This window comes from Penicillium odoratum (assembly GCF_028828045.1).
Source record: "Penicillium odoratum strain IBT 22623 chromosome Unknown utg000005l_segment0_segment0, whole genome shotgun sequence".
NCBI lineage: Eukaryota > Fungi > Ascomycota > Eurotiomycetes > Eurotiales > Aspergillaceae > Penicillium > Penicillium odoratum.
In genome coordinates, this window is record NW_026643147.1 from 2,001,778 (window position 1) to 2,028,984 (window position 27,207).

The 27,207-nt window shown below is 49.7% G+C and overlaps 8 protein-coding genes across 8 annotated transcripts; 4 read left to right on the forward strand and 4 right to left on the reverse strand.

The window, feature by feature from the left end:
• Window positions 1–1,293: 1,293 nt before the first annotated feature.
• On the forward strand, window positions 1,294–4,233 carry N7520_006298 (uncharacterized protein; the record flags this gene model as incomplete). Its single annotated transcript, XM_057140232.1, has 3 exons — window positions 1,294–2,443; window positions 2,492–3,159; window positions 3,214–4,233. 3 exons carry the CDS (start codon window positions 1,294–1,296, stop codon window positions 4,231–4,233), a joined length of 2,838 nt encoding a protein of 945 aa, XP_056994238.1.
• Window positions 4,234–4,513: 280 nt separating this feature from the next.
• On the reverse strand, window positions 4,514–5,756 carry N7520_006299 (TFIIH/NER complex subunit TFB3; the record flags this gene model as incomplete). Its single annotated transcript, XM_057140233.1, has 3 exons — window positions 4,514–5,354; window positions 5,423–5,663; window positions 5,717–5,756. 3 exons carry the CDS (start codon window positions 5,754–5,756, stop codon window positions 4,514–4,516), a joined length of 1,122 nt encoding a protein of 373 aa, XP_056994239.1.
• Window positions 5,757–6,606: 850 nt separating this feature from the next.
• N7520_006300 (Zn(II)2Cys6 transcription factor domain-containing protein) lies at window positions 6,607–7,725 on the reverse strand (the record flags this gene model as incomplete). The annotated part of the gene is made up of 1 exon (XM_057140234.1): window positions 6,607–7,725. The coding sequence occupies one exon, from the start codon at window positions 7,723–7,725 to the stop codon at window positions 6,607–6,609; it is 1,119 nt and encodes a 372-aa protein (XP_056994240.1).
• Window positions 7,726–8,089: 364 nt separating this feature from the next.
• On the forward strand, window positions 8,090–8,846 carry N7520_006301 (putative quinol monooxygenase; the record flags this gene model as incomplete). The annotated part of the gene is made up of 3 exons (XM_057140235.1): window positions 8,090–8,285; window positions 8,344–8,675; window positions 8,724–8,846. 3 exons carry the CDS (start codon window positions 8,090–8,092, stop codon window positions 8,844–8,846), a joined length of 651 nt encoding a protein of 216 aa, XP_056994241.1.
• A 231-nt stretch (window positions 8,847–9,077) lies between these two features.
• N7520_006302 (protein kinase IKS1) lies at window positions 9,078–11,189 on the reverse strand (the record flags this gene model as incomplete). The annotated part of the gene is made up of 2 exons (XM_057140236.1): window positions 9,078–11,085; window positions 11,134–11,189. The coding sequence occupies 2 exons, from the start codon at window positions 11,187–11,189 to the stop codon at window positions 9,078–9,080; spliced, it is 2,064 nt and encodes a 687-aa protein (XP_056994242.1).
• A 3,441-nt stretch (window positions 11,190–14,630) lies between these two features.
• On the forward strand, window positions 14,631–16,951 carry N7520_006303 (acetate--CoA ligase; the record flags this gene model as incomplete). Its single annotated transcript, XM_057140237.1, has 6 exons — window positions 14,631–14,657; window positions 14,754–15,998; window positions 16,054–16,314; window positions 16,369–16,498; window positions 16,554–16,828; window positions 16,889–16,951. 6 exons carry the CDS (start codon window positions 14,631–14,633, stop codon window positions 16,949–16,951), a joined length of 2,001 nt encoding a protein of 666 aa, XP_056994243.1.
• Window positions 16,952–17,668: 717 nt separating this feature from the next.
• N7520_006304 (uncharacterized protein) lies at window positions 17,669–24,602 on the forward strand (the record flags this gene model as incomplete). The annotated part of the gene is made up of 6 exons (XM_057140238.1): window positions 17,669–17,765; window positions 18,110–18,202; window positions 18,573–22,282; window positions 22,478–22,714; window positions 22,768–24,420; window positions 24,489–24,602. The coding sequence occupies 6 exons, from the start codon at window positions 17,669–17,671 to the stop codon at window positions 24,600–24,602; spliced, it is 5,904 nt and encodes a 1,967-aa protein (XP_056994244.1).
• Window positions 24,603–25,012: 410 nt separating this feature from the next.
• On the reverse strand, window positions 25,013–26,031 carry N7520_006305 (intradiol ring-cleavage dioxygenase; the record flags this gene model as incomplete). The annotated part of the gene is made up of 2 exons (XM_057140239.1): window positions 25,013–25,353; window positions 25,413–26,031. 2 exons carry the CDS (start codon window positions 26,029–26,031, stop codon window positions 25,013–25,015), a joined length of 960 nt encoding a protein of 319 aa, XP_056994245.1.
• Window positions 26,032–27,207: the final 1,176 nt, after the last annotated feature.

Below are 27,207 nucleotides of genomic sequence, written 5' to 3' on the forward strand. Positions count from 1 at the left end.
TTCTCGGTTCTTTGTATAGCTCGCCTGCCAGAATGGACCTCAAAGCCCGGGTGGGTACTGATTGGGCAGCATCTATCTGTTCCCAGACTCCCATTTTGAAGTATTGCATATGCCTTTCAGAGTAATACGAGGCGTTCTCCCTCGGTCCACTATATGGCCCTCCCTAATCCGGACAGGGTTACGGGGAGTGTGAGGGGGTACTGTCCATGACCTCCTGTGATGTGGAAACGTAATTGTTGGCCGTAAGAGGTAAGGATAGCGAGCAGGCGTTGCTCCGTGCCTTTTCGGCCCCATCTCACTACCAATGCTCGAATATATCCACGGTGAGCCATATGTGCAGGTATGCATCCCCAGGTATATTGAGCACACACTACGTCACTACGTACATCCATGAATATAGATATGATAATAAGATAGCCCCCATTGCGAAGATTGGGCCATTGGTCATCCGTGCATATGAACTTTGAATTTAGGTTTGATTTGCGATATACGATATACGAAATACGGGACGTTCTAATGTTGTAAGCTTGTTGAAAACATAGCTATAATTACAACAGCAATACTATCTCCATTGACTCTATTCTAAATTTTCACAGGAAACTTCGGGATCGCCTGGCTTACTGTTCCTGTGCGCGAGAGATCTCGGAATATATATATTGTATGTATGCAAAACCAGCTAGAATATGCGTGTGAACTATATACCTACTACATACATATATACTAGTGCAACATCCCTAGGTGCAGTTATGGATCCATACATAGTCAGTGGATATATCCAATACAAATATACGTATTGTCCAGGTGTATATTCTTAGGGTTGATAAGTACATAGGGTTTTTCCAATCTTGAAAGTTGAGGATATAGATTTATATAATGGATCTTGGGGATACAATTTGACGTACAGGGGATGGGATCAATTGACCTTAGTGATAAATTGGTTGTTACGTAGACTTTAGTCCAGTAGTCAAGATCAGCTTGACTATACTTAGTAGCGGGGGGACCTATATTTCTACAGTATGATCGGAACAATGGAATCAATAGGATATTGCATTGTAAATGACTTTCCAATAAAACACTTCGAAATAGATTGAAATCTTTTTCTATCTGTAAAGACTCGGACGTGGAGGGTACAGAGAGAGGTTGGGCTGTACTTTCCCAGCCTCTTAGTACAACTACCGTGATTGGCGGAGACGCGCGACCAAAACATTCCCATTCCCGCGGTTCCAAAACAAAACCATCAACACCTCCACTTCCCTCCCTCCACATGAACCACCAAACTACAGCTTTTTGAATATGCCTCTTTCTGACACCAGTTTGACGGTGTCTGATTTTGATCCTGAACACGAGGCATTGGCATCCACCCGAGAAATCGGCAGCCCCCGGCTTCCCAATATGCACGAGGAAGCTGACTGGGAGGTCAACACCTCGACTATTGACCGTGCCTTCCCCGAATTTTCCCAGATACCCTCAGAAGATGAAATCGATGCAGAGGAAATGTTTGATGACAACAGTGAGCCCTCTATGGAGCTGGGGCGCGGCGTCGGCAAGTCTGCGCGTCGTTTGGACGACTCGCGAGACTCTGTGATGAGCTTCCAGAATAGTGTGCGATCTTCCTCTCCTGCCGTGCGCGTGGAATACCCCACCCCGCAGAAGAGTCTACCTGCTCGCTCAACCAGCAGACGCGCAGTTAGTGAAAATCTGCGAAAAGATGCTCAATTGCGCCGCGCAAACCAAGCCCAGAAAGAACATATGATGAGCCCCCAGGTTTCTAAGAACCAACGGGACCAACGACGCACCCTCTCCGACATGCATGCCAAAGTTCGTGACAACTACGACGGTTCATTTTTGGGAGATGAACGCCCTGCTCCAGTTGAGACCAAATCCCGATCGACGCGTTTCGGAAACGTCAACCAATCCCAAGAGATCGCCGACGCAATTGAGCGCGCCTCGCAAGAAGCATATGCGAAAGAGATTCGCAAAGGCAATCCTGCGGCTACGCGCCGACCGGTTGGTAACGCAACACACACCAATATGGGCGACACCATGACCCGCAACTCCTTCCTCCTTCCCGACCTCCCTAATATCTCCGAACTGGTCTCTGGTGTCTACGAAGACGGCACTCCGGTTTTCTCGCACAGACGCTCCACTCGATTTGTTTCCCCTCCCCATGACGGGGCGGATGTATCCTTGACCCGTGAACATATGCCCCTCGACGCGGTTCCCATCCCCGAGGACGAAAAAGCTTTGTTTGTGTCCCTCAGACTCTTGCAGGACAAGGTTTCTGAATTAGAGATGTTCAAGTCCGATGCAGAGAGGAGACTGGAGACATATCGTGAGGAGAACGCAGCCCTCAAGGCAGGTAGATCTCGACACTCTGAGAAGTACGCAGTAGACGATGGCGAAAACAGAAAGTCTTCCAAGCGTGCTGCAAGTGAGAACCAAAGTACGTATTTGTTCAAAATTGTCCATGTTCCTCAGCTAACAGTTGTAGAACTCGAAGCCGCAAACCTTGCCCTTCAAAATCAACTTGACATCGCAGACCGGAAGACCCAGGTTCAAGAGGCCGCAGTGAGACGTCTGAACCAAGAAAGAGAGTCGGCAATTTCTCAATTGGGCGTCGCCTACCTTGAAACACGCGAGCTTAAGACTGAGAACGAGGCGTTGAGACGAGAGAATGCAGAACTCAAGTCACAGCTGAGCCAAACTTCCAAGAAGTCTCGCGAGCAGGAGACTGCCAGTTCAGAAGAAAGTCTCACTGGCTCCGATGACGACAGCCAAAGTTACACAGAGCGTAGCGGAGACATGAGTCGCAGCACCAGAGACCTCACCTCAAAGAGTGCTCGATCCAATTCCAGGGCCAGACGCCATGACGATTCTCGTTCCAAAATCTCCACCCAGGTGGACAAGGAGATCTCCCGCTTGGAGAAGGAGCGCGCAGAAGAGGCCCTATTTTCTATCGACGTGCATACAACCAAACGTTCTGCCAGATCAAGCCGGTCCGCTGCTGTCCGCCAGTCTGAGTCAAAGAGTAGTAGAAAGCAGCCCAACACTAGCAAGCAGCGGGTCAAACGGGTTGTGGTGGAGGATGTGACAGAGGTCACTGAGCAGAGCAAGGCGTCCTTCCAGGTGGAGGATCTTACCTTGCTGAGTATTATTGATGTGAGTCTTGAAATTATCCTAAATCATGAATACGGCTAACGGGTGATGCTCTAGGAAAATGAGATTGCTCGTCTCCGCAAGACTTTGGAAGAAGAAAGATTGTCGCGCAAGCAACGTCGTTCAAGCGCTACCAAGGACACCACAGCCGAGACTGTCAACACTACCCGCCAAAGCATCTTGAAGACACCCATGCCGCGTAAATCATCTCTGCGCGAACCCAAGCCCCAAATTCCCCGACCTGCATCAGCGACTGGCGATGTCACCACCAAATCAGTAGCAACATCCGAGGGTGAGAACAGCTTGGTTGTTCCCACAGCAGAACGTCCAAGACGCCATTCTGAACATTCTGTCACATCGATCCCCTCGCAACGTAAGAAGCGTCGAAACATCGAGGACATGACCTCCGCGTTTATCCTGCCGGACATCACCCTCAGCCGTGTCGAGCTGGCTGCCAGTAACCCAACTCGCCTCCCAGAAGCTGACCAGCGAGCTTTGGACAGCCTTGCACACCACGAGGGCAAGAACTGCATGGTCTGCAAGAACGTCCTCCCCAATGATACTTGCAACCATGAGCCTGTTAAGGTCACTAAGCCCGTTCCTGTTTCCGAGCGCATGCCAAAGCCATCTCTCTACAACGAGGAGCCTACTATGCGCCCTTCGCAATCCCCCGCCGTTGCTCTCGCCACTGTTCTCAAGACCCTTGAAGATGAGCTGTCCCATTTGAAGATGCAGCTTGCTACCTACCAAAGTGCTTACAACAACTTGGATGCGTCCCTTGGAAAGCGACAGCGGAAGGCGCTCTTGGAGAAGATTGAGACTGTTTTGAGGGATATTGATATGAAGTCCGACCAGATTTATGCATTGTATGACGTTCTCGAGGGCCAGAAAGTTGGCTATGAGATGACGGAGCGAGAGATGGAGACGACTTTAGAATCCATTGGTGTTGATATGGCCGCCGCCCAGGACGTGACTGGCACAACCAACAAATCATCGCGCTTGGCAGACTCGGATGATGAAGATGAACTGCCCTGGGAGGGCATTGAGAGCACTGCAGAGCTCACTGGACGTACTTGAACACTGAATGTGAATTAGCATTGAAGGGTGTATTAGCGTTATTTTTTCAGGTTGTAATTCTACCGATTCTTGTGAGCCCTCATTGCCGATCAACCATTTTATACTCGTCTGGCCTTTGTTTCCATAAATGTATCGAGCCCAATTCGTTCTTCACATTCTTCAATTTCAGGTATGCAAAGTGTGGATATTTTTATAGACAAAGAAAGGTTTCAAACGCCGTCGCTATGTGCCATATACTGCTGGAAAAAAGACCGAGCCCAGATATTTTGGATGAAAACCTTCAAGGTTTCTCACCCGCCGCCATCGCAGCACCTGTCGTTGCAACAGGCTTCAGTCCTAACCCCGAGGTAGCACTGTCTCGCTGCGCAACCTCCTCCTCAATGAAACATCCCAATCCCGCAAACGCCTCCACCAGTGTCCGCGAATAATACTCCTGCAGATCATATCCTCCCGCCGCCACCCGAGTATCATTCTTCACACGATCCAGGTAGGTAGACGGATAAGATGGCTGCAAGGAATAGTAATCCCGCTTCTCGGGTACATATCCCATAAACGGATCATACGGCTTCTCCGGCTCAGGCGTTTTGATCCTCCGCAGACCCTTAATCAGTCCACCATCAGACGGCCCAGCCGTTTCAGCAGTTGTCATCGATGATCCACCCCGCTTCAACTCACTGCCGCGCAGCGCAGCCTGTTTCTGTCGAATGCGATCCTCCTCGCTACGCCGCGCAGACGATTTCTTCAACAGCACCTTATGTCCTTCGCGTGCGATCGCTGCGGCATCGGCACTTGATCCTGCTGCAAGGCGGGAGATCATGTCCTCGCGTCCGGCGTGCATCTCGCGACGCTCGTTCTCGAGCTGTTCGCGCGCGGCTTGGCGGCGGAGGCGCGCTTCTTCTTGTTCCAGGGTCATGCGGGCTGCAAAGGAGGATGCTTCTTGTTCTTCGAGGGCTTGGTTTGCGCGGATGGACTGCATGTTTACGGATGCGTATTTCTGAAGTTGGGCTTCTGTTTTGGCGACGTCGATGCGGGAGACGAGGTTAGCGATCATATCTTCGCGCTGTTCGAGGAAATCGTCGTAAGCGCGTTTGGAGTCGAACTCTTCTTCGCGGCGGTTTAGACTGTTGGGGTCTATTGTTAGCTTTGAGGGGTTTGGGGGTGGTTGCTGTTGAGGCTTTGGGTGGCGTACATGTGCATCACTCGCCGCCGAATATCGACCTCTCTCTCTACCCCGATATCCTCGAAGGTTTGGGCTCGGAACCGGTTTTTGCGTAGTGTCTTTCGACATCCGGCTACTGGGCAGCTGGATGGACCGGATGAGAATATGCGGTCAACGCAGGATTCGCACATCTTGTGATAACATTCTGGGTTGATGAGGAACCGCATGTTCGGGTTAAGGTAGCGCGAGGATTTGCAGACGGGGCACACCTCTTAAGAAGTTGAGTATTAGCATTTCGCGTGTTGAAGGGGTTCTTGATCTTACCGTCTTCATCTCGACGGTCGATCCCATTTTTGGAGGCCATGGTGGGGATAGCGAATGAATGAAAGAGAAGAAAGGAAGCTTGAACTGATTAATGATCTAAGACCCACTGTGGCGCACGGACCACCGCCTTAATAACTCCGTTTCACTTCAACCTTTTCTCCCTTTGTTTTCATTTACGAATCAACGAGACTTAAACTACAACATATATTTTCACAGTCTCAACCTTGACACTCTTGAACAGCTTCACTCTCTACTCGATGACTACAAACTCTAAAACCCCTCTCCACGAATTTCAAGGCAAGGAAGCAGCGTATGAAGGGCCCGAACAAAATTGGCCAAGGATACGAATGACGGCAATGTGGCACCCAAAGCTTGTATTTCAAGCAGATTTCTCTAGCTATATACCATACACTGTAGGTCACGCTAAAGGGTGCGGAATCGCACAACACGATAATGACTTTCTTGATGATGAAAGCCCAAAACAAGTATATTAGCCATGAAGACCTACCAAGGCAGATGATCTGCTATTCAAACTTGAAACGATACTGAATTAGACTAGCAAAACTGGATGTTCGATCTGGTGTCTCCTCCTACGCGAGAACGGAAGTCATTGTGCTGGAACCTTCCAGCACATCATGGACATACCACTCACTGGTATGGATCATTCAAAGAATTCCAAGATGAAAAATCAAACGAGGGCATCTCTGGCTATTTCACCATTGGGTGTCAATGTCACTCTTTCAGGCCAGTCTGTACTGTGCTCATCTATTTACTGTTCTTTTTGGATAGAGTACTTACGGACTGCGAAGGTTGGGTTGGCTGAGATCTGATCAGGTGGAGATATAGTTATTTTTTCACCCCCGACATTCATATCATCCATAATACAATATTCAAGTACACTCCTGAAGTTCAAGGAACTTCCGATACTTTTCACCCACACAGGGTGTAAGTAAGAGCTTCTCAAAGGGATCCAGCTTCCTTGGAACAAGGCCCTTCGCCCAAGCCCCTGAAAAGTCACCATACAGCACTACATCCAAAGTCCCACCCTGTTGGCTTTTAGCTAGCCACGAAGCATCTGTATTTGCATCCCACAGCTCTGCGCCGGCAGTGAAAGGAAGTAAACTCAAAGTAGGCACACAGTTACAGAACCCCGATTTCAGCACAGAATACAAGCCCTCAATAAGCATCGACATAATCACCGTCCGCCTAATACTCTCAGCGAAGATCCACATCTGCCACGTAGATGCCGGTGCAAGTTCTGCTGCGCGCATATGTAGCTGGACAGTCATCGAATTTAAAGTCACCAAACTCTGCTCCGCGACCGATCGTTGTCGAATATCACCATCGAAGAGCTGCATGATGTGGAACAGCATTAGGGCCTGTGTGGCTGCCAGTAAGGCTTCCAGGGGCTGGGCCGCGTAATCCTGTCTCATGAGAGAACTAGCTTTCGATTCCAAGATACGAAAGACCATATCTGCTGTTTCGACATTCTTAGTGCAATACGCCGCAGACACTGTAAATGCATCTTGAATTGCGTCGGGAAGATGAGACTCATATAGGCGTGCGTGGATGAATGAATTTTTGCCGTGTTGAAAGAATAGATGTGGCATGTTCTTGATATTCTGCACGATCTTTTGTGTAGCCCATTTCTCCACAACTGTGAGCTCGGGATATTTCGGGATCGAGGATAGTGTTGGATATGATGAAAGTGAGGAAGGACTCGTGAGCCATGATGAGTCATTGATATTATCATCGTAAAAAAGGGTTGATTCAGTTGAGTCTTCGTATAGTAGGAGATCGTCGGAGTAATCAGGAAATGTTATCGAAGGCGGAGTCCGTGGTTGTAGATAGGTTTCAGTCTGTTGTGATCGATTCACGTAGCAGCACTGCACACCTCGGGCGAGACATCGGGAGCACTGCGGAGTCTGTCGATTGCAACGTCTTTTGCCCTCCGCACATGCGATACATGATTTTTGACGGGATCGAGTACAGGGTGAGTTGCGAGGCATGACGTTGAGTTGGGTTGCGGACATTCACAGATGTAAGACGAGTTGAGTCCCGCTAAGAAATCCCGCCTAAAAGTCCGCAAACTCCGCATTCTCCACCAGAGATATCAGCAGGTGTATTTGTTTTTCTTACAATCTTGGAAATTTTGAATGTTGGCGTCCTCCAGCAAATCAACTTGAATCATGGGATCGGAAAGGATCGGATTTTTCCATTCAAAGTCCGCAGCGTACAGACTCAACATTTGCAGTCACCTGGGTTAGCACCTATGCGGACCTTCCAATGGAACATATATAAAGCCACGGCTATCCCACAACTTAATAGAGGTCCACAGAAACATACCTGCACAATTCACCTGCACAGTTCACAATGGCTATCACAGAACTCATCTTCCCTAACGTGATTCCGACCAAAGGGGTCCTCGATGAAATCGAACAAAACTGGCCGATTATCAGTAAATCACTGATAGAACCGAACCCAGGTCTGATCAGTGCTTTCCGAGGCTGGGTACTCAGCGAGGACGGCAAAGATGTGCGCGATCAGCATAGAGAGATCATTATTTTCGGTGAGTATTCAGTGATATCAAAGGCTAAATGAATTACATTGCTGATCTAGCCCCGAAGAATGGACAGAGGAAGCTGCCTTCCATGCCTTTGTTGCTTCTGCTCAATTTGCCTCCTTTGCCAATTCAATCAGGCACCTAGTGAGTGGGCCACCCAAGCTACAGCTCTACGAGACGAATATCAGCCCCAAAGAGTCTTCTATTGCCCCCGTTGTGGAGATTTTCCGACTTGGTGTCAATGGACCTGAGGCCATTCAAGCGGCACAGGAGATCTGGGAGGATTTATCCCAGACTCTATCTCGCAGCGGGAGACTTGCTCCCGTGACGCTAGGGAAAAGCTTGAATCTTGAGGGGGATGTGGTTGTTGGCATTTTGGGATGGGCGAGTACCGAGGTAAGAGAACCCTTGAAGAACAGGAATGCACTTGCTCACCATTGATAGGCTCACGAGGAGGGAGCTCAAGATGTGGCTTTTGTGGAGGCCTTGGCATCTCTGCGCTTACTTGGAGAACTGTCGCAGATTATTGTTGACGTCGCTCCCATGGAGGGACTATCGGCCCTCTAGGCTCTAATCTATAAGATATAGGCTTTTAATTGAAAACTCTCGACTCATCGATACAACCCTTGATATAAAAGAATAAATGGATATAGTAGTGTGCTGCCAAGGGAGATGTACTCCCTTTGCTACCCAGAGAGAAATGGTTAATGTATGATATCTTCATTCCCAATGATAAAATAAGATCATGAGAAGCATATTAATGGCTGGTCATCAATGCATGTGTAATCGTTCAGAATATTAGAAACCGAGAGTCGAGTCTGCGTGCCAAGTACAAAGAGCGCCTAGACGCATACCGACCCCGACGACGAGCATATGTGCTAAGGTAGCCAGACCTTGTACTCGAAGGTCATGTGCACCAAGACTTATTGCAGCAAGTAGAAGAAGAGGGTAGAGAATCCAAGGCTTCACAGAGAGAGGCGAGCATGGGTGGAGAACAGAGACTACCTTGATAAGAAACAGGGAGAACTGCAGTCCTGGTGACGTGGTGTATGTTGTCAGAAAATCCAGCGAAGGAAATCTGCTTGGAGGCGGAGGAAGAAGTTGTTGACGAGGCATTGATTGCGATTGATGGTCGTGCATGGATTCATCATGGCTGTGTCTGTTCGGCGATATCGGTGGTGAAGTAGAGTATCGGGGGCGAACTACCATATCTTGGTCGGGATTGAGAGATGGTCTCCGGCCATCGATGAGATCTGATCCAGGGGTCTGAATAGCCCCAAACTCATTCGAATCGAACATCGAGTCTCGTCGGAATGCCATGGGAGAGCGAGGCATTTTCTTGGCGGGAGACAGGGCTCGCCTATCCACAGAAGGCCGAGGACTATCGACAGGGTGAATTCTAGCACCGGGCACATCAGGACTAGTAGAGCTGTTTCTTTTGAAGCGAAACTCATTAGCACCGGCACCGGCTTGGATACCATTTAGGACTTCATCAGCAGTAGGCCGTCTGTCGGGATCCACGGAAAGCAGTCTGTCCAAGAAGCCATACAGTTTCTCGGGAAGGTCAGGACGCTTCCTTCTAGCTTGATCGAAACCAGCCCAGCTGGTGATCTCCTTGCGAAGCTGGTCCAAGTCTTCTTTTTCCTCGTTAATGATATCGGCACTCGCATATGGAAGCTCTGCAAAGCACAGAAAATAGAGAATCATGCCCAGCGAAAATATGTCGGACTTGAATGTGAAGTTGCCGAACGGCCCATCAGGGTAATCTCGTCGAAGAACCTCGGGCGCACAATATGACAATGTCCCGGTTGCACCGGTCGATTTGCGCATCGCATCCTGCGTTTGTACCTCGCCAAAGTCACTTACCAAGACTCGCATACCATCCGTGCTTTCATGAAGGAGACAGTTTTGTGGTTTCAAGTCACGATGAATGTATCCATTGGTGTGCAAATGGCGCAATCCAGACGTGATGTCTCGGAAGAAAGAATAGATCTCATCTAGCTGAAGCATGCGAGGTCCCACAGGGTTCAAGTCTGGTTCGCCTTTTGATTTTCGTCGGAGGCGCGCTTTCAGTTGCTGGGCGGTGGTAGATGTCTGAACGGAGCCACAAATGTAGTTGTGAAGATCACCGGAATTGCAGTATTGTTGTAGGATAAAGGCACATGGCACACTGGGACCAAAGACATTTATTCTGGCATTCTCCAACCAAACGTGGCGATAAGACACCAGATTTTGTTGGGACAGATGCTGCAAAAGTTGGACTTCGCCCAGGACCTTCTCTAGCCATTCATGATCGTCGCCAACAGGGACACGTTTGCAGGCGTATTGTCCGAGAGACACGCCATCCAGGACGTGTTTTACAAGCAGCACGACGCCTTTCCCTCCCTTTCCTAGCACTTTTTCCTCAACAAAGAACTTCTTAAAATAATCCTGACTGAATGCAGCGGATGAGATCCCCTGGGACGTTGTCGGATGAAATTCCTGAGAAGAGGGTCGTGTAGATCCAGTGCTTATTGATCCGCCGGGGAGAGCAGGATGGACGAGGCGATGATGGGGAGAAGGAGGGGTAGAGGAGCTTGTGGAGCTTGGAAGGCTGTTGTCGAGCATGCGAAAGTAATTCGGGTTGATGAACTCGCCTTCGGGGTCTGTGGCGGCATGATGTCGATCTCGACTATCATCTCGCATAGGCCGATGGCATAGGGGGCAGTTTGTAAGGTCAACATCACTCTCATGTGTATCAGAGGCATTGCGGAGAACTAGCTGTTGCGAGTCATGGTCATATACGACAACCGAGTCGTTATGCCGGCTGGTCCTCTGTCAGGCAAAAGAGTTGAAACAACGGGTGAACACTTACAGTACAACATCAAGGTTTCCCCCATTGTATGGGATCATAGACATGTCTTCTGGCATGACTGCAAGAACATTGCGTGAGCCAAAGCATGGTCAACCTGCTTGGAGATGACGAAGGTAAAACCCCACGGCCAAAGGCGGTGAGACCCCAGACAATGAGAACCATGGAAATAGGCTACCCGTTACCCACTCTATCCTTACTCATATAGGTTAGCGTTTTGAGAGGAACTGATACATGAACTCAGACTTACTGACACTTCAATTACCATCAGCTTCCCTGTTAGAGGCATACAGGGACTTAAAATACCTGTAAAGTGATACATACTAAGGGGATGGGCTCGGAAGAGGACCCATCCCATTCTTACAATATTAAGAGAGTTCCTAGGTTGAAGAGGAAACCTTTAAGGAAACCTTGGAATGGGCAAAAGTAACATTCAATATACCTACTAACCTTGATATGTACATATTATGTCTATGGAGGAACATTATTCGAGATGTCATATGGGGTGGTGGTTCACGGCTGGTAGGTGCGGTTAATCACGAACATCGTGTTAGTCTTCTTGGATAAGCTTCAGATAGAGCCTCCAGGAAGGGATTTGACATTGTGGAAAAGAGGATGAGATTTCCATTCATATCCTGGTGGATGTTTTATCTTAGCGTCCTTGTTTCGGCTCCTACTAATTGTGATCTGCTAGGCAGGTACTCCTCCACACCTATCTGAGCGGAGACTGCGGTTACCTTCGCCAATTACTATACGGCCATATTGGATATGCTTATTGAAGCCATTAGAGTTAATTCGATGACTGCAACTGGCATAACAGATAAGCAAGAAGGAAACACAACGTTGCAGGATACAGGCAACTGCACCGGAAAGGTCTTGTAGTCAGGGAGGAAAATCCATGGAAGATGCGTGGTATTTGAAGTCATTCATTCGGTTCGGTGTTGCTTGATGATGTGTCTATTGGTGACATTAAAGTCAACTTTACTGTATCGGTCCTTTCGGTTCGAATTGGTGTTGAGTTATGCAGAGTACTGTCCTTTATCCGTAAGCCCGGGCGGGTAATTCGGTCTGCGGCGATAAGCGCAAGCGTCGGATAGCACTTACTCCGTAGTGCAGCGAGCGGATGTAAGGCGGAAATTGTCCTTTTTTTTCGGAAGTGAGGAAAATCTCTCAAATAGTGACCAATAATCAACGGGCAAATCAATTCAACTCCATATATTTTGATGGGAAATTTATGTGATCTTTGGTTCCTGTCAAGGAGATAACGCGGGATTTTCTCGGTGAACCATACTCTGCCCGCCGAGCCCAACAAAATTAGCAAAATCAACTAGCTGAATTTGCCCCACGGTAAAGCAATTCCAACGGGATTCACTGAATTTTGTATTGACATGCCAGGGTGACGGTGAGCTAAAATTACTTGTACGGCGTACGGTATTTTATTCTGGATCCCGCATGCATTGCCATGTTGTCTTAAGACTGCAGGAAAGGGGGGCTGGTGAGACGCGAAGTGGGATGTGTGGAGTTTATTAGATTCGTATTTTTTTCTTTCGCCTTTAAAAACAGCAAATGCTGGTCCGAATAATCTTCAACTGAAAGGAAATGAACCCTCGGGAGAATACTACATCAGCGAGCTGTCAGTACTACAGTAGTAAAGAAGATCGACCACTGTTAAATAGACACTTTTTAGCAGTCGCTAGAGCCACATTGGCAATTCAACCGATAATGAGACTATTTATTTATGAACAGGGGAAGCTTGGGCAGCCATCGTGATATCCCACCCCCACAATCCCACAATCCCACAATCATATGTAGTACAGTACGGAGTAATCTAAAGTTGATTGCGAAGCCACAACCCACCAACAAACATTGCATAAACATTGTTATCCAAGATCAACTATTGGTATACTTGTCTAAATTCTGCCACATACTCCACTATGATGCTTAAGTATTTAGAGTTGTTCTTTCCCATATGTAAAAGGGGGACGAGGTTAAAAAAACCCCCCACCGATAAAAGTTGACTACTGTAGGGAAGAAATAAACTTCCGCCTCATTTGTTTCGAATCACACGCTCTTCATGCTGACTCACCCTCTCCGTAACAGGTTGAAATCAGCAAGAACTAGTTACCTCAACCGTCGTGAAATCATAGTTCGTGATATTGACTTTTTGGGAACACGGGAACAAATCGATGACACCACAGGACCATACTAGTAGGTGGCAAGAACATCCGGATGACATAGCTAGGTCCAAGGGTAACACACGGGTTGCTTCAAATCACCCGATCCCGTTTCTCGAGCGAGCTGTTGTTAGATTGTTAGATAGTCCATCCGACCCGAGCGAGTAGCATGCCAAGCAGAACCTAGGTAATATGGCCGATCACCTCGGACGAATGGTGTTGTGAGGATGAACAGGGGGAGGGGGCGAAGGGAGGGGTGAGGATCCTTATTGTTGACCTTTCCCCGGAGCAACGGAAGAGCCTTGTTCAATCCCCGCATGGCCGAAGTCAAAACCACGTTCTAGTATTTTTGTCTATACAAGCACTTTGTCGGATATTCGCTGAATTCAGATAAATTACTTCTGATGGTGCCTGATTAGCAGGGAATATGTAATGCCGCAACTCGACTAAGTGATGCATTCAGTAACATTAGCATTCCTCAGCCATCAAGAAACGCACGGTCCACGGCCCACGCCGCATGAGGCAATTGGTGGGCTAAGCTCCATTCAATTAGCTTGGTATTGTCAATACATCTTGTTTTTCATGCAACAATCACTCAATTTGCGGCACTAGCATGTCAAGCTGTAATAGCAATTTATGTACTTGTTGTTATATAGTACAAGTTGAAACTGAAAGAAGCCCCTGGGATTCCTATGATTTCTAGATCTCATTGATGTGGGTTCTATCTAGATTACCATTTAAAATACATACCAGCTAGTATAGGCTACGCACACTGTGAGCTCCTATTATCAGCTCAAGTGCTTCCAGGTTCCACCTTGAATCCAGCGTACCTCGGTAATATCTCTTCTATTCAATATACTGACCATGGAATCAGAAGCTTGGAAACCCGGCTATGTTGATAAGAGTTCCTCAACCAAGTTTTTGGAATTTACCCCAGTGGTAAGACCTATACGCGGCATACTAGCTTAATCCCGAACCAGGTAAGCGGGGAGTACTTCCCCCCCACCCGAAAATAATCATTAGTGACAGCGTACGGAAAGGTATGGATGGTGGATCTCCACCTGCCCGCTATTGTGTGGGCAATGGTCTGAATGGACTACTAAACGAACGCGGTTCCCCTGATTTATTCTGTATTGCTTTCTTTCCCTCTTCCTTTCTGCGTCAACCATATCCTCCCCCCGAAGTAAGTCCCCCTCTTCCCACCGAAAGCTTATTGATCCCATTGTGCTCTCCATCCTTACTGTGGAAATTATTCTGACCTTCCGCATCTAGAGGTTTGCGACGTTTCTCTCTTACTTAATTGTCTGCGCCTAGAGGCTCACAATCATGTCGGATGCCCCCAAACCCTCGGTGGTAAGTTCCTACGCCTCGGATCATTTTTGCCTTGCCCCGCTCTTGCCCCCGTCCTCTTGAGGATTGTTTCGATGGCTAACTCCACCCCCCTTGCAGGTGCACGAGGCCCACGAGGTCGACACCTTCCATGTTCCCCAGGCTTTCCACAACAAGCACCCCTCCGGAACCCACCTGAAGGATATTGATGAATACAAGAAACTCTATGAAGAGTCGATCCGCGACCCCGACACCTTCTGGGCTCGCATGGCCCGCGAACTGCTCACATTCGATAAGGACTTCCAGACAACTCACTTTGGATCGCTCGAGAACGGCGACAATGCGTGGTTCGTCGAGGGCACTCTGAATGCATCCTTCAACTGTGTCGATCGCCATGCGCTGAAGAATCCCGACAAGGTGGCCATCATCTACGAAGCAGATGAGCCCAATGAGGGCCGCACCATCACATACGGTGAGCTGCTGCGGGAGGTTTCCCGGGTGGCCTGGACTCTGAAGCAGCGGGGTGTGAAGAAGGGTGACACGGTCGCCATCTACCTCCCTATGATTCCGGAGGCGGTCATTGCTTTCTTGGCCTGCTCGCGAATTGGTGCTGTGCATTCGGTCGTTTTCGCCGGTTTTTCCTCCGACTCGCTGCGGGACCGTGTCCTTGATGCCAACTCGAAGGTTGTCATCACTAGTGACGAGGGCAAACGCGGTGGCAAGGTCATTGGCACCAAACGCATCGTTGACGAGGCGCTTAAGCAGTGCCCCGATGTGTCTACCGTGCTTGTTTTCAAGCGCACTGGAGCTGAGGTCCCCTGGACTGCTGGTCGTGATATTTGGTGGCACGAGGAGGTCGAGAAGTACCCCAACTACCTTGCCCCGGAGCCTGTGAGCTCCGAGGACCCTCTGTTCCTTCTTTACACCTCTGGCTCAACCGGAAAGCCTAAGGGTGTTCTGCACACTACCGCCGGTTACCTGCTTGGTGCCGCTATGACCGGTAAATACGTATTTGATATCCACGATGACGACCGCTTTTTCTGCGGGGGTGATGTGGGTTGGATTACCGGCCACACCTACGTCGTGTATGCTCCTCTTCTCCTGGGTTGCGCAACCGTTGTGTTCGAGTCCACCCCTGCCTACCCTAACTTCTCCCGCTACTGGGATGTCATTGACAAGTACGATGTGACTCAATTTTATGTTGCCCCTACTGCGCTGCGCTTGTTGAAGCGGGCCGGTGATGAGCACATTCACCACAAGATGAAGTCCCTCCGCATTCTGGGGTCTGTTGGTGAGCCTATTGCCGCAGAAGTCTGGAAGTGGTACTTTGAGGCCGTTGGAAAGGAAGAAGCTCACATTGTCGATGTTGGTAACCCCGTAGACCTGGAGAGAAACGCGCACATGCTGATTGAATGAACAGACTTACTGGCAGACCGAGACTGGTTCTCATGTCATCACTCCTCTGGGTGGTATCACCCCTACTAAGCCTGGCAGTGCTTCTTTGCCCTTCTTTGGTATTGAGCCCGCTATTATTGACCCCGTCTCTGGCGAGGAAGTCACTGGCAATGATGTCGAGGGTGTTCTGGCATTCAAGCAACCCTGGCCCAGCATGGCCCGCACCGTCTGGGGAGCACACAAGCGCTATATGGATACTTACTTGAACGTATACAAGGGTTACTACGTAAGACACCTATAACCCAACCCTCTATGAGGATTGATATTGACAACCTCCTAGTTCACTGGAGATGGCGCTGGCCGCGATCACGATGGCTACTACTGGATCCGAGGCCGCGTCGATGACGTCGTTAACGTCTCCGGCCACCGTCTCTCCACCGCTGAGATTGAAGCTGCTCTTATTGAACACCGTAAGTGTTTTCTAGTAGAAATTTATAATATATGAAAACCGCTAACTTCTCCTAGCCATGGTTGCTGAAGCTGCTGTTGTTGGCATTTCCGACGAGTTGACCGGTCAGGCCGTGAATGCTTTCGTATCCCTGAAGGAGGGTAACGAGACCAGCGATCAGGTGCGCAAGGATCTGGTCATGCAGGTCCGCAAATCAATTGGCCCCTTCGCTGCCCCCAAGGCCGTTTTCGTTGTGGAAGACCTCCCCAAGACTCGCAGCGGCAAGATCATGCGCCGCATTTTGCGCAAGATTCTCAGCGGCGAGGAGGACAGCTTGGGTGACACCTCAACGGTAGGATTTCCGCCATACTATATTACTTTCACTTTTGATGGATACTAATCTGTTTCATAGCTTTCTGACCCCTCCGTTGTGGACAAGATCATCGCCACTGTCCACGCCTCTAGTCGGAAGTAGGAGAGTGCTCAATATTTACGATAATGAATTCTGAAAAGAGTAAGTTCCCTTGAACATGATATATAGTACAATGGCACCGGTCAAGTATACTGATTATCCGGTGTAGTATGCTCCACAACAAACTCTCAGGTGGGAGGTTGAGATTTTTTGTAATTCGGTTATGAGTTTCCCCTTGATGTATTTGAGATTCCCTACCAGTATCATCAGGAGCCATGAGGATCTAGTTTTATCCTGCATCTTTTACTGCCACTGTCATGTAAATCAGTAAATCAGTAAATCGTATAGTATTTCTCAGTTAGTGGGAGTTCTATTATTTACTCGTATTTCGAACCACCGCCCTCACAACTTCTCAAGTTTCAGATTTGACATACCACATCAATACGTAAGAATCCCCGAAAAAGGTCTGGCCCCGGCTACAGGATACAACCCTGCACCACTCCGTCTTTGCATGCATCTATGCACGAGTGAGTGACGGCAGTCGAGTCAATCCCGTATCCGAGTCAGGCAGCAACCACGTGACGGATCACTCTTGGCCGTGCTGACATAATCTTATTTCTACCTTGAGCAAACTTGACTTGAATTCTGTCGCGTCTCTCACTCTCTTCCCCCCACGCGCCATCCTCGTCATCCCCCTAACTTTTGACGACGCATTCGTCACATTCTACTGCGCGAGCCCGACCTATGAACACATAGCGTCCTCAGCTCCCGGCCGACGACATGTCTTTCTTCGGAAGTGGAGGAGGGTTCGGCCAGAACAACCAGGGCTCTGCATTCGGGAGCTCTGGCTTCGGCACCAACAATAACACTGCAGGAGGTAGGTCTATAATGATATGTCTTTGCGAAATTTTTACCCATTGCCCTTTTCGATTCCCCTTGTTCTTCTTCGCCTGTGACTTTGTTCCGCCCTTCGGTGTTCTTTTCTCAACAACAATCCGGCGCTCCTGACATCGACCCGCCATGGCCATGACACGCGCAAGGAATCAATTTCATCCCCCAGCCATACAATCCTTCGTCAGGCCCTTTCGACATATCTAGCTGTTATCCTCGATGTTCAGTGACGCCGCGACAACAGGAGGAGTTGCGAGGCCCAACTTGAAATCAGTCTCTCTGACCGCGATCGCCCCTACTATCTAGGCTTTGGATCTACCGGAAGTCCAGCATTCGGAACCAGTAATACTGGAACTGGAACCACTGGAGGCGGTTTGTTCGGTGCAAACACGAGCAGCAGCTTCGGCGCAGGTGCCAGCGGAGGTACGTGCTCAAATCAACTGAGGCTTGCGGTTTCATCCTTGCGGCTCTCCTGAGACGCTTTTCCATCATGCTTTATCGACCCTTTCTCTTCGCTCTATGGACTTCATACCTGTGGTAATGCCTGATATGTACGCTCCACGCTTGTGTTTTTCTTCGCCTGCTTAGGGCAATTGCCAACGAGCGCTAGCGTGGATCAGCAGACCTGGAGATTTCCGTGCAACCTGAGTGGCCCGCACACAGGGACACCTCCGTCATAATCGAGCTACAACTGTCTTGTACTTTTTTTTTGTGCTCTCGTTCTTCTTCGCTGAGCTTAAATTATGGGACTCGTTGGCTTCTCGTTGGGTTTACTGACATTTTGGTCTTCTAGGATTCGGTACCAACAACAATAATCAATCTGGTTCGCTCTTTGGCCAGAACCAAAACCGTCCCGCGGGCTTCGGAGCTACCAACACAGCGAGTACTGGAGGCGTTTTCGGAAACAACGCAACTGCTGGGGGCAGCGCATTTGGATCTACCGGCGGTGGATTCGGCACCGGCAATGCTGGCGGCTTTGGTAGCAACACCAATGCGACGACTGCCAACACCGGCGGAAGTCTTTTTGGCAAAACTCCTGGTACTGGTTTCGGTACTTCGAACACTGGCAGTGGCTTTGGTTCAGGAACTGGTTTTGGGGCAACAAACACTGCTGCTACTAGCGGAGGCTTCGGCAGCACCGGTACTGGCACTGCTTTCCAGGGTGCCTTGCCTCCTTGTGAAGGTACCGGTGGAACTCCCTTTAATGCCTTTACCGAGAAGGATACCAACACCAGTGCGACCAATCACTACCAGAGCATCAGTTTTATGCAACCGTACAGCAAGTTCTCGTTCGAGGAACTAAGACTTGCGGATTATCAACAAGGCCGTCGATACGGTAACGGAAGTGGTCAAGCCGGCGCTTTCGGTACCTCTGCCTTCGGTACACCAGCTGCTGGCGGGTTTGGCACTCAGCAAAATACCGGGTTTGGAGCTAGTGCTACTCCATTCGGTGGCGCCGCAGCCACCAGTGCGCCCTCTGCCTTTGGACAAACACAGACTACCGGTGCGTTTGGCAACAGTGGCTCCACGGGCCTTTTCGGCGGAGCAAAGCCTGCGGGCTCGTTGTTCGGAAACACAGGAACTACCACCGCGGCTCAGCCCTCAGCCTTCGGCACGGCAGGAGCAACCGGTACAGGATTCGGTAGCAGCACTGGAACTGGAGGATTCGGAAGTACAGGAGGCTTGTTCGGTAGCAACAACCAGCAGCAAAACAAGCCTGCTTTCGGCGCCGCGGGAACTGCCACCACTGGTGGCTTTGGTAGCGGTGGATTCGGCACTCAGCAGCCTACCACATCTTCCAATCCCTTCGGTAGTACCACTGCTACAGCCTCGCCCTTTGGTGCTCAGCCGCAAACTGGCACGAGTACTCTAGGCGGCTTCGGAACGCAGAATCAAACCCAGAACAAGTCCTTGTTTGGTGGTCCCACGGGCAGTACATTCGGCGCAAACAATACCCAACAGCAAACTGGCACCACGGGAGGCTTGTTCGGTAACAATACTGCTACCGGAAATACAGGAGGCTTGTTTGGAAACAACCAGCAGCAGGCCCAGCAACAGCCTCAACAAGGCGGGACTGGTTTGTTTAATCAAGCGGCCAACACTGGCGGTGGGCTTTTCGGCACCCAGAATCAGCAGCAGGCAAAGCCTGGTGGTCTTTTCTCCGGCTCTACCGGCACTACTGGCGGTGCGTTTGGTGGTGGCTTCGGCAGCAGTCAACCTCAGCAGACCGCTGGTGGGCTCTTGAACAACACGCAAAACCAGCAGCAGAAGCCTAGCCTTTTCGGCGGTCCAACTGGTAGTACTGGTCTATTCGGCAACAATCAGAACACTGGTGCCCAGAATACCGGTGGTAGCCTCTTTGGAACCCAGAACCAGCAGCAGCAGCAACCCACTGGTGGTAGCTTATTTGGTAACTCGCAAAACATGCAACCTCAACAGCCCCAGCAGCCTGCTCCCGGTAGTTTTACTTCATCCCTGCTCGAGGGTAACCCCTACGGTAGCCAGTCTATCTTTTCGGGTCTGCCAGCACCCAATGCCCCGTCTCCGGGTCCTCTGGCCACTCCACTCTCCTCCAGCATGAAGCAGAAGCAGCGCACCCCGCTACCTGTTTACAACATGACCCCCCATGCTGCCAATCGCCTTGTCACCCCTCCTAAGAGAAACCAGGGCTATGGATTCTCCTATTCCACCTATGGATCTCCTTCCAGTGCGGCCAGCACGCCTGGCCTTGGCAGCAGCCTGTTGGGCTCAGGGCCCAGCAGTAGCAGTCTGCGTGGTAGTGTCAATGGCAGCTTCGGGCGCAGCTTCAGCAAGAGCTACTCCACTAGCAACTTGCGCAACTCTTTCAACCCCGATTCAGACAGCATTTTGTCTCCTGGTGCCCTGCAGATTGGCAACGGACGTAGTAATGGCAGCAGTCTCAAGCGTCTTACCATCGACCGTAGCTTGCGCAGCGATCTTTTTGCTCGTCCCGCCAGTCCATCACCAACCCCCATTACCAATGGCGAAGATGCCTCGCAGTCCGCTGACAAACTGAAGAAGAAGGTCAGCTTTGACTCCCCGGGCGTTTCCGGTGGTGAGCTGGTTCACGTGGAGTCCAAGAGTCCGGAGCCTACCCCCGCAGAGCTCGGGTTCCTTCGCTCCACTCGCAAGAGTGGCAGCCTTAACGGTATTGATACCATTGAGCAACCTGAGATGGAGTCCGTGAGTCGCGATCTTGCTGTTGTTCCCGAGAATGACGAGCCCGTTCCCACTGCTGTTAAGCATCTTACCGTCCCTAACGGCGACCCCAAACCGGGCGACTACTGGATGACCCCCTCTGCAGCGCAGCTCCACAAGATGCCTCGCGATCAGTTGAAGCGTGTTGTCGACTTCACCGTTGGTCGTCGGAACTGTGGACAGGTCACTTTCAATGGTGCCGTCGACCTCACCACTGTTGACATCGACCACATCTTCGATGGCATTGTGGACATCGGTCTTCGGAAAATTACCGTGTACCCTGATGAGTCAATCAAGCCTCCTATGGGCAAGGGTCTGAACGTGCCGTCTACCCTACGTATCGAGAACTCTTGGCCTCGTGTCCGTGATAAGAAGAGGCCATCCCCCGTCACCAATGGACCCCTCTTTGATAAACACATTGACCGTCTACAGAAGGTGACTGATACCGAGTTTATCGACTACGAGCTCGCCACTGGCACTTGGGTTTTCACCGTGCCTCACTTCACCACCTATGGACTTGACTATGATGAGGATGAAGAAGGTGAGAGTCTTGATCAGAGCACTATGAGTGGAGGCCCTGACAATCGCACTCCCAAGGCCGATCACCCCATCAGCTTTGAACAGTCCGCGACCTTTTCCATTGACGAGTCGTTTGTTGGATCAATGGCCGGTATGGATGATGACACCTTCGATTTCAAGAAGCACAAGCTGGTTCCTGGCTCTTTCGGGAATCAGGCCATGGCTATCGAAGACCATGACATGTATTCTGAGGGCGAGACCGAGTCTTTTTTAGAGGAAGGCTCCGCGGGTTCAACTACTGAGCATGACGACGACGTCACCGAGAGCCAGCAATCTGGCGACTCGCTAGTTGGATCTGATGAGGAAGGGGATATGGACATGGCGGGTTCTTTTCCCAGTCTTCATCGTACCGTGGAGCAGGACGATGACCAGAGCAGTGTTCTGGAAACCACCCAGCCTATCTTCAAGCCCTTTGGCACACCACCCAAGCCTCGTTTGAATCTCAGTGGCGACTGGACTGAGCAGCTTCAGCGAACCATCAGCCCCCGAAAGCAGAACCGTGATGCTCTGCGAGAAATCCAAGCGAATGCTTTCAACGACCGGGATCTTTTTAATGAGGAGTCACCAACCGAGAAAATCGCGTCTCCGAAGAAGGGGTTCACCAACAGCATCGACCTGATGAACTCGCTTTTCCAGCAGCAACCTAAGAAGCAAAGTTCAACTTCACAGCTGAAGTCTTCGAAATCGCAGCCCAAGGGCTTTGAGGTTCGCTCCCCTGCTTTGCTTTGCACTTGACTTCCCCTTCACTTTTGAATTGTCCCTTCCCTGTGTCCATCCGTTTTTTGTTTACCTTGTCAATTTTCACCCATCTTGTATTTAGCACCTCCATTCCCCATTCACACAGATAGTACACCAATCCGAGACCAAAGTGCTAAATATTCTTCTCTCTCTTCCGTACAGTGGCCTTACAACAAACAACCCAAAACATACGCCGGCGATACCACCCAAATGGACCAGAAAGACTCTGCTTTCCATGAATCTTTCAAACCCCGCTGGGGTCCCATGGACACCATCATCTGTGTCAAAAATGACATGAACCAGCCTCTCTCTGACACAAACCAACAATGGAAGGAGCTTTACTCTGTCTTCAGTGAGGCAAGGGATATCGCGGTTCTAGACTATAGTCCATCAAATGAGGTAAGCTTCCCTTCATCTCCTTGTCAAGAACCATTCGCTAACTACCAATTCAGTCCACGGAAATTCTCCTTGTGCAAAAACAGCAGTCTACCATCCAGCGTATTGACGGGATACCTTTGGTCCGTCTAGCCAAGATGAACCTGCACGAATTCGCGTTGCAACCAGCCCAGGAGGAAGAACGATTGGTCTGGCAGCTGGCCAACATTTTGTTCAATGACGACATCGAGGACGATATTTCAGCGGGTGTGCCTCCTCAGCTGCGACCAAAGTTTGCCCATCGGATTAAGAAGGATCGTTTGACTCGTCTGTGGAAGGGCATCATCCGTGACCGACACGCCCATGATCTGGATCATATTCGCTCGCCTGAAGAGCGCGCTGTTCACCTTCTCTGCTCTCACCGAATTGAGGAGGCTTGCAAAATCTTGGTCGATAGCCAGAACTACCACTTGGCCACTGTGGTTGCACAGATTGGTCGTGATGCCACCTCACAAGCAGACATGGCCAATCAGATTGAGGTTTGGCGCCAGAACAATGTCCTCTCTGAGATGACCGAGCCTGTCCGGGCCCTCTATGAGCTGGTTTCTGGCAATGGCCTTCGCAGTGAAGGCAAATCTGGTGGTGCGTTGGAAGACCGAGCTTCAAGCTTTGTTTTCACTGAGCGCTTTGAGTTGGATTGGCTGCAGGCGTTTGGCATCCGCCTCTGGTATGGTATCACCGAAGATGAGCCTGTCGAGGCCGCTGTTTCCAAGTTCCTGGACGACCTGGCTACTGGTCTGGAACCTGCATTCCCCCACCCCGCGCAAAGTCCCCGGACCTCTGTGCAGCCTGGCTCAGACACTCTTGGTCGTGAGTCTCCACTATGGGTTCTTCTCAAGGCATACTCGGCGGCTAGCGGGAATACAAAGATCCCTGCCACTGAGCTCCCTGCGGCTTTGCTCCCTCAGTCTTTGTCTGGAAACTTGTTGTCCAACCGTTTATCTTTCCAACTGCACCATGTCCTCGCTACTGTCATAGGACAAAACCCCGCTATTGAGATCAATCAAGTCCAAGCTGACCACCTGGTTTGGGACTATGCTTCGGAACTGATCGCCAGCGGAGAGCTTGCCCCAGCTCTCTTTGTTCTTCTTCACCTCTCGAGGCCCGATGATCGTAAGCGCGCTGTACAAGAAAATCTTGCCCGATTCGGTGCACACCTCCCTGACCCCATGTCTCCCGATGGTGTCACTTCTGACCCTGCCTGGCTTCACATGACTGTTGACCTGCAACTTCCCGACGCCTGGATTTGGGTTGCTAAGGCCCTTGATGCCCGTGATCGTGGAGATGCTATTCGTGAAGTTGACTGCCTCATTCGTGGAAAGCACTGGAATGACGCCCATGCTACCTTTTGCCGTATCGTTGGGCCTACTACCATTATATCGCGAGACTACTATACCCTCGAGAAGATTGTCAACGGTTTTGGTGATGGGCCCGAACGCAAGATGCGCGGCTGGGCCTCCGGTGGTGGTATCTATGAGGATTTTCTCCGTCTGGCTACTGCACCCCGTGGCAGACGTGACCCGACTCGCCTAACTCGCCTTGTCAATGCACTGGGTGCCCTAGGTGACCGAGTTCGCGATGGTTCCGGCTTGGATGGCTTGGAAGAGCGTGTTGCTTTCAAGGAAATGAGCCGTGCTCTGGCTGGCTGGATTACCCATGAAGATGTTCAGGTTAGTTATCATCCCAGCTCTTTGCTGTTGTTTCCCTTTTTGGTCACTTTTGCTAACACAAGTTTTAGTCTGTTGAGTCCTCTGCAGTTCTTGGTCTCCCCCTGACCGGTGATGCGCGCGTCCTGCAGACCGTGGAGATGAGCAGACGCTACTACGGTGTCGTAATGGCTGGCGGTTTTTAAAGGTGATCTTACGAGATAAATTGGGCATGGATTCGTCTGTATTCGAGCAGTCGTGGCTCTTTATGCTCTTTTTCTTTTTCCAGCATGTTTCAGCAATAATTTCCTTTGTAACATCCCCAACGTGAACATGTATTCTACTCGATCAATCTTATTAGCAACCCTCCTACAATCTGTGCGAATACGCAGTACAAAACACCATTGTAGTTCATATTAGTAGTTCTCTCGAAGGTCAATTGGTACTTGTATATTGTTATATGCTGAATTTGAAGCGGATGCAAGATGCCATCACCCTGCCGCCGGCCACCGGTTTCTTCGAAGCAGTAAGTGATTTCTCGGGTGTCTTTGGACTTGTTTCTAAATTTACATGTTATGTTTACACCATAAGGTCGGTATAGTATCATGCCCTTTCCTTACAGATCCATCTCAATAGCAGTGGTATCCACTCCAACGGTGATGTACCCAACCATGCCCTTGGTCAAATCATTATCATCAATAGGGACAACTGAGATAAGCGGGTTGTACCCATTATCGGTATCTTGACTGTAAATACTATCCTCGGCATTGGTCGTGCGGTTGATCTCAGTATGGGAAACATACGGCTCCAAAGCCATGATCTCCTTTTCAAGCTGCTCGTCGAAGTAGATCTGACCAGTGCTAACCGTGTTGCCATAGGCCATGGTACCATTACCACGGATAGTCCAGTCTGTGTGGACTTGAACGTGGATATGGATAGCTCTTTCGATGTAGAATCCTAGTATGGATGTTAGCATCAGTAACTAGGCAATCTAGTTGTAAGGTAAGGAAGCCAACCGGGGAAGACAGTCTTCATCTCCATCATGCCATTGCGATCCGTCGGCCACATTCCTCGCAGGAATGTAGTGTCATCGGTGTGGAGATCAGTAGTGCCAATTTCAAAGTCCGTGACGTTCAGCTGGTCCAGCAATGTCTCGAATGCTGTGTTGGGGGAAAGACCTGTGAAGCTGGAGTAGCTTCCAGTGGCATTGCAATGCCAGAAGTCAACCAGGACACCTTCTAATGGCTCACATGTGTTCATGTCAAGGACACCAACATCTAACCACAAGGGCACACCGGGTTGGTCCTCGGTCATGTCTTGACGTAGGGTCTGGGAGCGAGGCCAGACGTAGGGGCCTTCCGTCACCTCGGGAGTCAAAACACAGGTATCATTCTGTATCACATCATAGTATGGGGCCTCGGTTTGGATCTGGACAGTGGTGTTTCGGTCGTGGGATCGCTTGCGGATGTTTCTATTCCAGCGCTTCTCGTTGAAGCGGGCAACATGTTCGGAGCAACGAGAGGATAGATCGTGGCGACGAGCAATCTCTCTCTTGGAAATTCCGTGATGAGGGCCTGGGTGGGCGAGGGCTACGGAGACGAACCCGGCAAGGGCCACCAGCTTGTAGTAATGCATAATGAGATAACGAGGGGGCGGTATTCCTGGATTGTAGTCTTGAGACTATCCTATGACTACTTATAAGTCTGCAAGTATTGCTAATTCAACAATTCTGGCTCGCTCATTCTTCCTACAGTGATATCCACTTGCGTAAGCTTCTGGGCATGATAGCTTGGCAATTCATGGTAGATTGGCTCTGTTGATATCTCTTTCATCATGGTGAAGATTATCCTGAATAATTGTGGGGAAAGAAGCTGGGCGTCCATCATTTCTTCTGTTTTCAAACTCCACAAACGCGTAAGTTTAAACAGTCAATCTCTCTTGCTTGCTTGAAATTCAGTTTGTTGCATATCGTCTCAATCAAGCAACAGACAGAGCCCTGAGGGGTTATCTAAGCTGAGACTTGCAAATCGTTCCTCTGTTGATCTCCGGTAGAACAAATCAAAAGAACTCTGTATCTAAGAAAGAAACCGACGTAAGTCTTACCAGTTTGAATATTATTACGCGGCCCGGCACTTGGCAGCTCCATGGGGATTGCCGATCCCTAATCAGATACCGAGTCTAATTCTCGGGACTTGTTGATGATAAGTCTGTAGATCTCAGGCCAAACATGATACCGATTATGTTAATCAGATGGTTGATATGATGCCCGGGTGCTGATATATAGGGTAGCCAAGAGATGTTGTGCCAGGAAAACAGTCATTGTTGGCGTCTTTAAATTGCCGAAATTCCCCCATTTTATACACTGCGGGTACAGTATCGGGGTCAACGTGGCGGAGTTCCGGGTGAGTCGGTTTCTTGGCGACTATGATTCTTGGCATTTCAACAGGTATTCCAAGACTGAGCTCCGTGTTTTCCTAGAGGGGAATTCTGATGACTTCCAATGTTAAGTGATAAAAAAAAAACGCCTGTGTATTTGTTGATACTGTGTGCAATAAAAAAGAATCAACATACAAAAGTGAAGCATGAAAAAAACGACGGCTGGAGGATTCGAACCTCCGCCTCCGAAGAGAATTGATTTCTAGTCAATCGCCTTAGACCACTCGGCCAAACCGCCTGTTGATGTAAGCTGCTAGATTTTGAGCTCTATAAACAAATTTTCAATTGTCTCAATATTCTACAGAAGTTTGAAACGAACCATTATTGTTGGTTGTATAGTTGTCTGCCGCATTTTCTGTCGCTGTAAGCCTCTCC